This window comes from Cricetulus griseus, chromosome 3 (genome assembly GCF_003668045.3).
Source record: "Cricetulus griseus strain 17A/GY chromosome 3, alternate assembly CriGri-PICRH-1.0, whole genome shotgun sequence".
Taxonomy (NCBI): Eukaryota; Metazoa; Chordata; class Mammalia; order Rodentia; family Cricetidae; genus Cricetulus; species Cricetulus griseus.
In genome coordinates, this window is record NC_048596.1 from 20,373,730 (window position 1) to 20,388,163 (window position 14,434).

Sequence of the window (14,434 nt, forward strand, 5' to 3'; positions counted from 1 at the left end):
GGCTTTTCTTAGTGTGGGAAGTCGGTTTTGACAGATGAAATGCGTGCGCATAAACCCAGAGCCTGTCTTTAGGGCATTTAGAGGATCGTGAAGCGGGGAAGCTGAACAGATCTAGATGCTGAGGGGGCTGTGAGGTAGAGGGCTGGAGCTGGAGAGAGACTAGGGCTGGAGTCAGGCTCTGCCATTTGCTGGCTGTGTGACCCCGAGGAAGTGATTTTCTTTGCTGGGGTTTTATTTTTTGGTTTGTGAGGTACAGAATGGACATGAGAACATCAGTGTGAGGTGGTGCATAGAATGAATCCATTGCTGATTGTAAAGCACAAAAGCCCTAATTCTAGATGTGCTGCCCTGGTCCCCTGTGGCGTCTTCCTGAAGCCTGGAATGTGCAGGTACATGCACAGGGACAGCATCTGTTGGGTGGTAGATGATACAGTGTAACCTACAGCAGCAGAGAGACAGGAAGGGGTGTGTCAGGGCAGGGGTGGGGTGGGGGGAGAACTCGCCTGAAGGGATGTGGGAATTGTGGCTGGCAGGGTCTTCAGGATAAACAGAGGGGAAAGTAAGGGGAGAAACGGGCGCCAGGAGGAACTCAGTGAAAATCAGAGTGGCTCTGTGGTCCACTGAGCACTCACCATGGCCAGTCCTGTGCCAGCTGTTAGCAAACCTCATCTCAGTTACTTCTCACACAAGGCTGGAGTCCAGTTACAATTTTATCTCCAGATGAGGAAGCTGAAGCCGAAACGGGTCAAGTGATTTGTCAAACAGGACCGAGGGGTGCACGTGGTGGGGCAGAATGTGCTCCTCATCCCCAGAGTGTAAAGAGAAAGGGAGGGGTGTGGGCCCATGATTCCAGCCTCACTTACCTCCCAGTGGGGGCCACTCTAGGTCCTATGAGGATTGGGCTCCAAATCGGAAGTCCATGTGCTAAGCCGTGTCTGTGTTCTGCACCGTCTGTGCTGGATCTGACTGTCTAGAGCAGGGGTTCTCAGTCTTCCTAACACCATGCAGTTCATCATACTGTCTGTGGTGAACCCAACCGTAAAATTATTTTCGTTGCTACTTCATAACTGTCATTTTTCTACTGTTCTGAGTCATAATGTAAATATCTGTGCTTTCCGATGATCTTAAGAGATCATGTGAAAGGGTCGTTGGAGCCCCAAAGGGTTGTGACCCCCAGGTTGAGAACTGCTGGTCTAGAAGATTCCCTGTCCCTACAAAGGGAGCATGCAGCATGGGGGAGTTGTGGACAAAAAGGGCAGCAGATACTGTGAGAGATATGTAAATGACGGCACTGTGCTTTCTTCTGTGCCCTGGTTAAAGAAGAGGAAAGAAATGGCTGTCTCTATGTGATGTTTAGCCCATAGCTGCCTGGAGCTAGAGTGAGATGGAGGGGTGTTTATCGACCAAGCAAGACTCTGGGTTCCCATGGTGGTTGGCCCAGATCCTGGCTGTAATACAATCATCACTGAGGCTCCAGAAAAACTTTGATTGGTAGGACTGTCTTTTCTAGGATTTGCTCTCTACATCTGGTGCCTTTTGGGGGGTTAGCAAATCCCTTTTTCTGACTTGCAGGCTTAGTTGACCCACTGTGCTTTCTCTTGCTAGCTGTCTTCTGGGGAGACATTGCCCTGGAGGAGGAGGATCTGAAGTTATTTCACATCGACAAGGCTGAAGACTGGACCAAGCCATCCACGGAGGAAATGGGACACGGCACTGGCAAGTATTGGCCTTCTGATTAGCTTGTACCCCAGTGGGCTGCTTGAGGGCTCCATTAGGAATCTTTGACCATACCACCTCCTCTGATGGAGGCATGGATCTGGGACCTTAAACTTAGTGGCTCTCTCTCTCTCTCTCTCTCTCTCTCTCTCTCTCTCTGTATGTGTGTGTAGCATGTACTCGTTCACACTTGTGCACATGTGTATACAGGATCATGTACAATTGTGTGTGCATGTGTGTGGAGGCCAGAGGTCAAGTGTCTCCCTCTCCCATTCTCTTTTGTGGGACACAATCTCTCATTGGCTAGGTTGGCTGGCCAAAGAGCTTTAGGAATCTGCCTCTCCCTGGACCTTGTCCCCAGCATTGGAGTTACACATGCACACTGCCACACCTAGCTTTTTAACACCAGAGTTGAGCATTCAAAATCAGGTCCTTATGGTACAGCAGGCACCTGATCAACTGAACCATTGTCCTAGCCCAACTCAGCTGATCCTTTGAAGAAAATCTCCAATTGCCTCTATTGGAGGGTTCATCCTAGTGCTGGTTCTTAGGATTCTAGCTTGAGGCTTTGCTTGTCCCAGAATGGAGAGAATTGCTAAGTGGGCTGGATTTAAATAATGTCTGACAATACTGACTCCTGGTTGTCAACCTTGAGATGGAGAGTGGTGAGGCTGGTCCCCTGGGTGTTCCACACCTCCTTGTGCACTGGGCCCTGTAGCTTTGTAGCCTTTTGGTCCTTAGAGGTAGTGCAGGGGACTGAGTGCGGGATTGGGTAACCTTGTGTGTCAGGTGGTAACTTGGTGACTGAGGCTCACAGCACCCTACTGTGAACCTTTCCCCTACACAGCCTTCTTTCTCTTGAAGCTATTTTAACCCTCACCCTGAGTCAAGTTCAGTGCTGGTGAGAGACAAAGAAAGCAGCCTAACTCTTTGCTTTAAGGAGAGCCTCACACCAGGCAGATGGATGTAGATCTGGTTCAGCTTTCCGACCTCTAAAACAGGGGTGAAACTAGTACTCATTCCATAGAGTTTTCAAGGTCGTTGCCAAAGATAGCAGGTTATCCTCAGTGCCTGGCATGTAAGATCTCAAGAAATGGGCTATATCCCTGATGACGTAGTTGGTGATGTCAGGAATAGTCCTGAACACCAGAGAGAGGAGGGTGAGATGTGTTCAGGGCTCCAAGGATACATCAGGAAAATGAACAGCTAGTGGGATTGTCTGCAAAGCTCTCCACAGGGGTTGGCAGATAAAGAGTCAATGTTGTCACTAGGTCGTGGAACCATTGTTAGTGGCTGGGGACTGAAAGGAGCCATTAGACACATCAGACTTCCTTTGTGGTGTCTTGAGTCTACGAGCCACGTTGGAATTTGTATGACCGCTTCTACATGGTCTGAAAGGCTGACTAGGATTTCAGACTAATTGAATCATTCTTCCTGACAGCATACTCACAGCCTTAGCCGTGCTCCAGCACAGCAAACCCTCTCTTGGTGATTTACCACATCTGTTCACACTATTCCTCAGCCCTTCCCAGGGGTCTGGAGAAGATGACCTAATGAATGGTCATCTTAAAATGGTTCTTAAACCACTTTTTCAGTATTCCTCAAAACCAGCGAACACTAAATATCTCGCACACACACTGTGATGGACTTTATACTGTGGCGCTCATGTGGTACATCCCAGATCCCAAAGACTCCTATATGTCCCCCATAGTCATTCATTCCAGTGTCATTTCTAATCTAACCTTGCCCTGTTTTGCCTGTGCAGTCCGGACCCTGCAGTGAGTGTTATTCTGTTATCTTGTACTAACCTTCACTATTGCAAAATTCACCCACACGGTTGATGGAACAGTTCATTCCTTTTCAGTGTCGTGAACTGTTCTGCTAGTTGGATGGACCCTAGCTTAGCTGATAATTTTCTGTTGACAAACATTTGGGTAGCACAGGGTCTCTTGCTGTAATAAAGCTAATAATGGGAGAACCGATCACCTTAAGCACCCCTTGCTCCTGGGCAGCTGCCCTGGGTGGAATGGCAGGGTCCAGGGTTTGAGTTGATACTGTCAAAAAATCATTTTCAAATGTGATCATACCAATTCGCTCTCCAGGTTGAGCATGCTTAGAGAGCAAAGTGATACCCATGCGGAGTCTGCCTCTGGGGAGTGCCATCAATTTTGGATCTTGGACTCCTTAACATGGGACTCCTGTTGCCCTCTGGCTCACACAACAGGCCCATGTGTCATTAGGAATTCGCAGAGTTGCAGTATCAGCTGTCTTCCTGCTGCTCCCAGGCACTTTGCATACCATAGCTTGAGGGTTCTGGAAGAGCAAATGTGAGGGAAAGGCTTCAGAGAGCCTAGGCAGTGGCCAGACACCATACCATGTACAGCTGCTAGAGAAGGATGTCACCTGAGGATGCTGTGGTGAAGGAAAGCCCAGTGATTTGCTTTTCTCAAGACACTTACTCAGGGACGTGGGACTCCAGCATCTATCTTCTCTGTTCTTATCCTGTGAGCTAATAGAGGGCAGATCACATTCAGTCTGGAACTCCCCAGAGGCAGACCAGCACCTTGGACCTAGAAGATGCTGGCCAGTGTTGATGGAGACAAGAAGACAGTGGTAGGGGAAGTTGCAGACCCTGGCCCTTTTCAGGAAAAGGTGTGCCAATAGGGCGTTGGTCCCAGAAACATGCTATGAGCACTGATCACAGTAACAGGCTTTGGGCTTACACTACCTGGACTAAATCTTAGGCAGGCCTCAGGTTTTTTTTGTTTTGTTTTTTTTGTTTTGTTTTGTTTTGTTTTTTTTATCTGTCAAATGGGAATAGAAATAATTCTTGCCTTTGAGTGAGATCCTGAGCACACAGGAAAGAACATATATGATGTGTCTGGCACCTGATACATGTTCAATAAATATAAATTCTTGGTATTTGTGAAGAGAACCCTGAGTAAGAAAGGATTGGAATCAGTGAGGACTGGGGAAACTGCCAACGCAGAAGGGTTTGGGGACCCGGACACCAGGCCTCTCACTGATGCTCCTCCCTCCTTTCTCAGCTCAATGCAGGAGCTTTTCTCAGGGTGTTTTCGTGGCCAGGTGGTTTTTATTCCAATTGCTTTTCTCTGAGGGTCAACTGCACTTTATATCTATCTAGAATAGTTATTTTATTTTCAGGTTGGGATTTTTTTTATTGATTTTGCTGATTAAACTAACACTGCTTGATTTTTTTTTTAAGTGCCAAGGCTCGTAAGTGGAAAAGGGAAATGCTGTTATCCCAGCCTCAGGGATCACTGACACTATCTATTTGCAGGATTACTTTCTATCTTGATGTGCCATGGCCGTGTGTGCAACCACACACACACACACACACACACACACACACACACACACACACACACACTTTTTCCCTTTTTAAAAAAACACAAAGATCTTACTGAAATGTGCTGGTGTAGTCTGTATGTTTGGTAAAATCCCATCATGGATGCCCCTCATCCATGCCAGTGAACTGTTATGATGGCAAGGGTACTAGTTAGTGGCCCACAGGCAGCCCTGCCACACCTCATCTAAGTAAGCCCTTATATATGGATGTAAAGGTTGTTTCACTTTTGATGTAATTTTTAAGTGAGAGATGATGTTTCTGGGAAGAAATTTATACATAGATCTTTAAGCATTTTCTGGGTTAAAAAATACACTTAACAGGGGCCACACCTTACTCACTCTTGCTAGATTCAAATGTGGGGAAGGATATATTCTTGATTATAGCTCACCTAGTTTCTAAGCTTTGATAAGTTCAGTTTCCTTTCTTGGAGGCTCAGAAAGGAGCTCCAGCATGAGAGGGCTGAAGTCCCTGCACAGGGTGACAGGGAAAGGGCTGTCACCGCAGAGCAGCCCACGGGCCACTCTCCCTGTTTTGTCCTGAACACAGGGATGTCAATTGCTTCTAAGGTGGACCAGCCAGCCTCTTTGCCTAGAGGTGCTCTGGAGGTGCTTGTATTCTGAGTTGACTCAGGGGCGACAATCCCAACCAGAGCTTAGGTGTCCCAACTCCAGCCTTCCTGCATCCTTCCCTGACCTTCCTATTGCCATTTTGCTATCGGGAAGGAGTGGAGAACAGTTTGGGAAGGAGTCTAGAATAATGGGCACCATGCTCTTGCTTAGGAGCCTATTTGATGTTCTTTGGGGCCTTAGGGGTTCCCAGTAGGGACTTGTGTCACTGTTCACTTAGGTCACAGGCTTGAGTTGCATTGTAACGTGCTTCCTGCCTCAACTCTCTCTGTCCTTAACCTGCTTCGGGTTGTCTTCCTGGCCACTGTACTATATTGTACTATACAGAATAGTGCTCCCCCATTCATGTCTACTGGGACCCCAGAAAGTGACCCTTAGGATAGGGACTTTGCAGATGTAGTTAGTGAAGGATCTTGAGATAAGATCCTCCTTTGTTTAGAGTGGACCCTAAATCCAGTGTCCCAGTCTTCACAAGATAAGGAAAGGACACAGGGCACAGAGAAGAAGAGTGTGGAAAGATGGAGGCAGACTCCAGAGGAATGCTGCCACAAGCCAAACTCAGCTCTGCTCCTTAGACCCCTTCAGACGTTCCTATTGCTTCTTCGAATGCTTCCTTAGTCCGGCTCCCAATTCAGTTTAGAGACAGGCTCCCTTCCCCTTCTGTCCAACTCCAATGACATCGTGTCTGTCCACACCCTGAGCTTCCTTCCATCCAATCTTCTGCTCTAAGTCCCCATTCTACAGACACAGAAATAAAGACCAGAGAAAGCTGGTGACTCACCCTCAGCTCTGCAGCTGGGGGCCTTTGTGACACTTCTTTATTCAGTGCAGCTGCCAGCTGCAGGAGGCTACCTGGTTGACAATGCTGCTGAGATGGCCCCATTTGGGTATGTAGTGGGAAGCTCTAGCTTCTCCATTTTTGGATGGGCTCAATCCCCAGTCCCAGGAGCTGGCTGACGAGAGGATGTGGCAGTGGCATTTGGATGTGCTTTGGGCCAGGAGGCAAGAGCATATCCTTCATGGAGAGCCCCTCTGTATGCTTTTGATTTGCTGTGAGAAGAATGGAGCCCTGAACAGGCATGGGCCTAGCTGCTCTGTGAATGGAGCTCTTGAATTAACATTTCGGAGTTTGCTAAAGCAGCTAATCGGATTAGCTGTGTAGTGAAGGAAGTACTTAGTGGGAAGACACCCCCCCACACACACACACACACAGGCATGCACACTTTCTAACCCTCTTGTATCTCTTCCATATGCCTGGCAGGACCTGACAGTTCTGTTTCTGAGTCTGAGGCAATTTTCCTCTTAAAAGCACAAGCTGGGCAGAAGCCCGTGTGGTTAATGTGCTGTTTTTTGTTTGTTTGTTTGTTTGTTTCCCTTCTTCCCTGAAGGGTTGGGGGAGCTTGCTTTGAGTATTCCCATCTTTGCAAAACTACCTTGAGAGGAAGGAAGGTTTATCTTGCAGTTATCTCTGTTGGGATGATGGATCTGAACTCCTGATCTTTATAATGAGAGCTCTGAAGGGGGAAGCGGCTTTAATTACTTGTTGGCACTGATGGAAACCAGTGTTTCCCGCGGTGTCCATTCTGAGCCACTGGGCTGTGTCCATCCCCATTGAAGAGGCCAACCTTGCTGTAACTCTTACTTCCTTAACTCCTGCCATCTGTAAAGAGCATATGCAGAGCCCCAACAGTTTAGCTTCTTGGTTCAAAGTAAATAAATGAGCAGAAGTGAGTCTAAGACATAACAGCTTGCGTCCTCTCTCTCTGGGTGTCATCTTTGAATCATAATCTTTGCCCATAGTCTCTTTGGCTTCTAGGCTGCCACTTCTGATTCTGACCACAACTTAGGTGGCAGAGGGTACCCTCATCTAGTCTCCATTTTGCCATTGTAACAGAGGGGCTGATGAAACCACAGTCTCATTTATTTCAAGAGAATTTGAGCTCTGGTGTCTCAGACTGCAGGAGAGACGTAGACCAAAGACTTAGACATCAGAGAGAGCTCACTTTAGACATCAGAGGCTGCTGTGTACCTGTGAGGCATGTAGGCGCCAGAATCAAATACTCTAATTCAGGGTTTCTGGGCTCCGTTTCCCAAGGACAGAGGATCTGAAAACAGACTCCATGTATGTTCTCCCCAACACATTTTAGTCTCAAGGCTCTTGAGGGAATTAATGGATGGAGTGATTTTAAACAGGCCCATAGATGGACCATGACTTCTGAGTAGCCACACCCATGGTGAGACAGTCTCCAACCTATTTAGATGTGACTTCCCCATTTTACCAGCTCTCTTCATTGGCATGGGAATGATGACAGCTAACAAGTGTCCAGGTGAAAGATGGGTAAGTGGGTGATTCCTGTGGTATTCTGCGGGAGGATCATTATCCTAAGCATATGAATGTTGGGTTGGCTTCTTGCTAGGGCAGCATCCAGGATTCAGATCTGTCTGCTCCCACATTAGATACTGCCAAGTGCCATCTTGGAGACACTTGGCTGTTGGGGATTTGTGTTGCTGGCACCTCTGGCTTGGGAAGCTGAAGAAGGTTAGTGGGCTTAGGAACTTTCCTCACCCACACCTCCCCCCCTGGATCACTCTTGCTGGACAACAGGCTTGGTGCCTTTTATTCTTGAAGTATGTTATACTTAACATTTTGGTTTTGGGGAGAATCTGATGAGCATCAGGGAATAGTTTTTTTGAGAAAAAAAAAGGCACACACACATACACATACACACACACACACACGTTTACTCGGAATTTCAAGAAGCTTAAACACTATGTATCTTTAAGTTGTTAGATTCTGGCCCATATCCTCCCTTTTCTGGGTGGTTCCACACCCTTGGAGATGTTCCTTGGGCCTCTGAATTTGTGGATTTGTGCTGTGGATGGATGTGCATAAGAGTTGGGCAGGTTCAAGTTTGCATCCCTGCTCTGTAGCTGTGGATTTAGAATGACTCATTCCCTATTTGTAAGATGGGACACTCCATGTGTCTTCTTCTATACTCCACTTTTCTCCTCGTGGGAGAATCAAATAAACGTAGACAGAAGAAATATTATCCCACAGCGTGACACTGCTGTAGCAGCTCCCTTGGTTGACATTTTGATGGCTTCCTGGTCTCCTTGTCTTTGTGGTTCTTATCCTGGGCTCCCCAGGAATTCCTTGCTCTCCTCAGCATGACCCAGTAGGAATGCTAGAGCCAGGCCTGTAGAAACATGCCTGGGCAGATTCTTCGATTGGATCTTAACTAACCTCTAAGAAATCTCTGTGTTAGCCAACAAGGTAAGGATGTCTCCTGTTATCTTGAGTCAAACAGCTTTGAGCATTATCTCTAACCTGTCCCCTTCAGCTGCTAAATGTTCGTTCCCTCCATCACCTTCTCAAAGGGATGTTCAAAGAAAAGGTGAGTTCCGTGGGCACAGGGGAGAGCCATCCTCACCCTGCACGTGATTCTTGCTTGCATTCAGTGCTCCTTTGTCAGACTCTCAATGGCAGTGAGTTAGTTTGGTCCTGGCCTTCTCTCCTTAGTGCCAGGCTGTGTGTATAAATGAAGCTCACTTGTGGACGGTGTGTTCTATGCACTGGCTGGATCTGACCAGAGGCTCAGAAATGCATAGTGGTCTTCCTGGATCATCCCGTATTCCGACTCCCACAGCACATTTCCCCAGGGGCCATTAGGGTTAGACTTGTGTGCTTGACTGTGTGATGTGTAAAGGCCCTGGGAGTGAGTACAAGCTCAGGGAATGGTCTCAAGTTCAGAGTGCGGGCCCAGGGCTGAGCAGACCCACATTACCTACAGGGAGTGTCTGAAAAGCAACGTCGTTAGTTTATTTTACTGGTCCCTTCCTACAGATTCCCCGATGGAATACACGGTCCTCAGGACAAATCTCTGAGACAGAGACCATCCAGGCTCTTGCCCACTACTCCAGCCTCCCCTAGACCAAAGCTGTCCAGCTGATCTCTCATGGCCAGCCTACCCTCCCAGGAGACTTCTCTTAGACATCACAGCATGGAACCTGATCTTCATGTGCTGTCCTCCACACCCTACCCTGGCTCTGTCACATAGCCCTGCTGTCTCTCATGTCAACTTCATGATTAACATCCATCCCTCTGTTCTCCCTTCTTTCCTGAAAGAAATGCTAACTGGGAGCTTCATCCATGCCTTTTCCACCATTAGGGAGAGTGAGCTGTAAAGACAAGTGATTGTTATTATGATCTCATAGTACTGGAGGCTTAGGAGCTGGGATCAGAAGCGTCCCTCACTGTAGCCACCACCCACCTCCCCAAAGACTACTCTTTCAGCCCAGCCTGGGGGCATAGAGACCCAGACAAAGAGCACCAGGGAAGCCCTTAGCAGATGTTCTAGTTCCACGCTTGTAGTTATAAAGAGCAGGGCAGAGTAGGCCCTGGTCCTTGTGGGGATTGGGGAGGACATAAGGAAGGGCTGGCCTGAGAGAATATGATGGGGACAAGAGTCAAAACCAAAACAAAAGTCCACAAACCAAAACCAGGGGGCTAGGTAAGAGACAAAAGAGGCCAGGTTGAGCCACTCTTAAAGCCACTCTTAAGGTCGGGATGCAGAGCCTGGACTCTGCAGGCTGAGCACCAGCATCAAAACCAGTAAGGCTTGGCAAGGCCTCTACCCATGAAGTGTTTTATTTGGTGAGATGGCTTGAGATAATCGAGAGGCATTTGATAAAGTGCACATCTGCTCTCTGGGAAGGAAGAAAGAATGCAACATACGGATTCTGTCATCTTGTTCCCCTAGGGCCCAGTCAAGGCTTGGATAGCAGCCAGAGTGCACTGAGAACTGAGTGTTGGGAAAGCAAGTTCACCTTTGTGGGGATGTCTATCACCAGTGCATTGACCAAACTGGAGCCACAGTGGGTGTCAAGTCAGCCAGGCAGGTATTCTCAGTCTACCCAGGGAGTTGCTGCTCCTCAGGGCCATGAACCTGTGAGTTTGCATCAAAATCAGAAGATTAGCTATTCTAAGTCAAAATATGCCCCCCACCCCCGTAATGAGATATAGGATCCATTCAAGGCAACTCTAATGAAGGAGTTTGTTCTGAGAAGATACGATACGGATGGTTGATAGTACTAGATGATAGATATATGAGAGATGGAGAGAGGGCTCAATGAATAAAGATGACAGACAGTTGATAGACGATAGACAAGTAGAAGAAGGAAGAGGAAGAAAGGGAAAGAGAGAAGGGCCTGCCTCACTGGGAGTTGTGAGATGGAAAAAAAGGAATAAGGATGATTTCTTTTTTTTAGGGACCTCAAAATGCCCCTTGCTCTTGTACTTGTTCCAGTATGGCCACCACACAAACCTGCCGTGATCCTTCAGCTTAAATGTCCCCTACTGTGGCACCTATGTGTGTAGGGTACTGGATAGTGCTGAGAGCAGAGGAGACTGCTAAGGAAGGTAACTGTAGAAACCTCAGCAAAGGCTGACGACAGTCATGGAAGTAAGACGGAGGAACAGACTGATATTGAAGAGGCTTTGGTGTCCATGTCTGTGAGGAAAAGGAAAATGATTGATGCAACCTGGGCTGGAGAAGGAAATGGGGATCCCCTGCAGTGGCTCAACTTCCTTTGGGGTTACCTTGGCTTTTAGGTCCAAGCCTTATCATCCAGCCTAATGGAATGTCACGTATAGTGTCATTTGTCATGGGAAAATGTGAGTTTCCATCAGCCACCTCAATGCATGGGATCTGAGGTCATCGCTTGAGGAGAGTTGGGGACTGCTTCACGTGGCTTTGAGCATCAGAAAGGCTGTGTCTCCAGCACCATTCTCTGGTTTTCCTTAATCCGAGTCAACTTGTCTTGTCTTTTAACTGTGTATGTGGTTTTGATGTACTGATGGCATTTTTAATTTAAATAGTAGTTATTCCTAAAGCAGAATAAGATGAAGTAACCCTGCTAAAGGTCACTTACTTATGTAGCCCTCTGATAAATATGTCCACTATCAGTGGCCTAGCTAGGGAGAAAAAGTGTTTCCTTTGACCTAAAAGAATGCTGAGGTAAATTCTTTTGGTAAAAATGAAGGATTATCCCTTAAATTTCTGTTTGGTTTTGATATAGGGTTTGTCTTGTGTAGCCAGATTGGCCTCAAACTTGCCATCCCTCTGACTCAGTGCTGGGATTCCAGGTACCACCATGCTCTACCTCTCTAACACTTCCTCACTTGGCACTTTTTGTCTCTCTTTAGTGTGGCCCTGTGAGTTTGAGTCCTTCTCTTTGCCTCTCTCAAGTTAATTGCTCCTGGTGACCACTAGAAAATGTCCCTTCGGGCACATGCACCTGCTGTTCTAGCATGTTCTTGCTGGATGTGATGCCGAGTGAAGCAGGCTTGGAGTTCCCTGTAACAGGGCAGACTTCAGGCATATCTGGAGACTCTGGCATTCTTTATCTATTGAATGAATGGTTGGACTCATCCTGAGACCCAGGAATGAGTCTTTTGGATTTTTTGGGGGGAGGGGGTAAGTTCCTTGAATACTGTGAGGACCGGCCATTTGGACCCTACTGCTCATGGTGTAGACTGGGTCACAAAAATATCTTTTGTTTGCTGTCCTCTAATGTTTCGTGGAACTTCAGAACAATCTATTTGAATTGCATCCGATGTGGCACCTTATAAAAACTGTCCAGAGTGCTCCCAGAAGTCAAGAGCATGTGTCTGTGGGGTTGCTTTGTTCTTTCTTAGAAAACTACATCAATGGGCCAGACAGACAAGCCAAAGAAAGCTTAGACCGCTCTGCTCTCCACAAAGGAACAGGAATTAGGCCCTTGTGGCTGTGGGAGCTGGGACACTGGCTTGGGTGGCAGGTGGGTCTGCCTGTGTGTGTGTATATGATGAGGCTTTTGGCCTGCTTATTCGAGGACGATGAACTGGATGACCTGGACCAAGCTGTAGTTCTAATAGGTTCCACGACTGGTATGTCATTATTTCTGTGGTTTCCAAGGAGATCCGTAGAGAAAGTGACAATGTAACTGTCAGACAATCACACTGTGCTCTGGCCATCTTGCTTCTCTGGTCCCCTTTAATGACCCTCGCTCATCTACAAATACTGAGGAAAGCTGGACTTTGCTTCTATACACCTTGTTTTCTGCCTTCATGCTCTCAAGCACCCTTTCATCCCCAGGTCTCAGTGACTGTAGCTCAGGGCCTCCTTTCTGCCTGCCATTAACATTGTCTACAGGCATGACTTTCCGGTCCACCCTCCAGCCCAGAGGTCCTAAGCTGTCAACCCCCCAGCCAAATCTGGTCTGCAGATGTGTGTTGTTTGTTTTGTAGTGCTTACATGTTTAAAATTTACTGCCAACATTTAAAAATCAGATTTCTCATAAAAACCCAGAACTCTGGCCTGTCTTGAAGAGCTGGAAGATCCAGCCACGCTGGTCCGGAGTCCACATGGCAACAATCAGTGGATTGCATAAGGGCAGGCTGAGCACAGCAGGAGCAGGTTCTTTGCGAGTTGCCACTCTTCTAAAACCTCTTTGACACCCTCATGGGTCACCTGCCTGGTCCCTGGCTTTAGTCACTTGATCCTGAACATTAGGCCAGTAGGGAAGAGGCACAATCTTGGGCTCTAACGCAAGTCCTATGATGTGGTCAAGGCCACTTCTCTCTTTTTACTTAAGGTAGCTCCTAGAACTTCAGCTGTCACCTTGCAGCCTGAGGGAAGGTCCTTATTCTGGGGTCTATTTTCTTCTTTCTGTTGAATATTCAGTCTTGGGCACCTGCTCATCATACAGCATGCCACCTCCTGACACTAGGGACACAGAAAGGCAGATTGGGGAGCACATTTAGTATTTTGCCTGAAAGGATTGTGGCCCTGCATACAGGTTGGCATCAGACTAGGTGATTCTTGTCACAATGAATCCATGGAATGGGACTATAAGAATGCATCAATCTCTCTACAACATTCACTGACATGCCAGGGCCCAGAACCTCACTTACCGTAACCTCTGCCTTCTGTTGTCTCTGTTTCTTTCTGTCTCTCTGTCTCTCTCTCTCTCTTTTGCATACCTGCACTTTGTAGTCTAGGATGGTCTTGAACATGTGATGTTCCTTCCTGAGAGATGACTTGGGTCTATTTTCTTTCTCTAAGTCTTTGATTTCCTGAACTCTTGCTATTCTTGCTATGACCTAGCACGTGGGACTTGTCCTTTGAGAAATCTGCAAAGTTTTATTGGGCATCTCTGCAAATGGGATAGAATTCTACACCTTCTGACGCTCTGGTTAGGTGTGAGAAAGTCCTGGTCCCTATGTGTCCTTCCTGCTCTCCAAGTTTGAGCTCAGGGTTCTGTGCAGAATTCAATCCCAGCCACTATACAAGCTAATTAGAGGTATATTTGTTCACAAGCTGTCCAAATAAGGAACATTTTCTGTTTTCAGGTATGCATTATGGATGTGTCTTCTCCCAAAAGTAGACAGTGTAGACATTATAAGAAGAGATGGGCACTGCCCAGGGGCTAGCATTTCAGGGGCTACCTTCAGGGAGCCTTTACTCACTGGGTACACTAGCTTCTGGCCTCTTTGCTCACCACTCTAGCTGGCCTGGGCATGTGGGTACTGTAGCTACTGTTGCCCTTTGTAAGGCCACCATCCAGGTGCAGGGCAGCTTCTGCAAAGATAGGGTCTGTCTGGCCTGTTCCCTGTTCCCACCTGCCAGCTCTGAGCTCCTCCAGTTCCCAAGAGAGAGTTCAGGATGGTCTCTTCCTTTTT

The 14,434-nt window shown here is 47.4% G+C and overlaps 1 protein-coding gene across 1 annotated transcript in view; it reads left to right on the forward strand.

The window, feature by feature from the left end:
• Tll2 (tolloid like 2) overlaps nt 1–14,434 on the forward strand; it is a 113,996-nt gene that overhangs the window by 23,526 nt on the left and 76,036 nt on the right. The window contains exon 2 of the mRNA XM_027407472.2: nt 1,606–1,716. Coding sequence (XP_027263273.2) covers nt 1,606–1,716 — 111 coding nt within the window. The remainder of the gene's footprint in view (nt 1–1,605; nt 1,717–14,434) is intronic.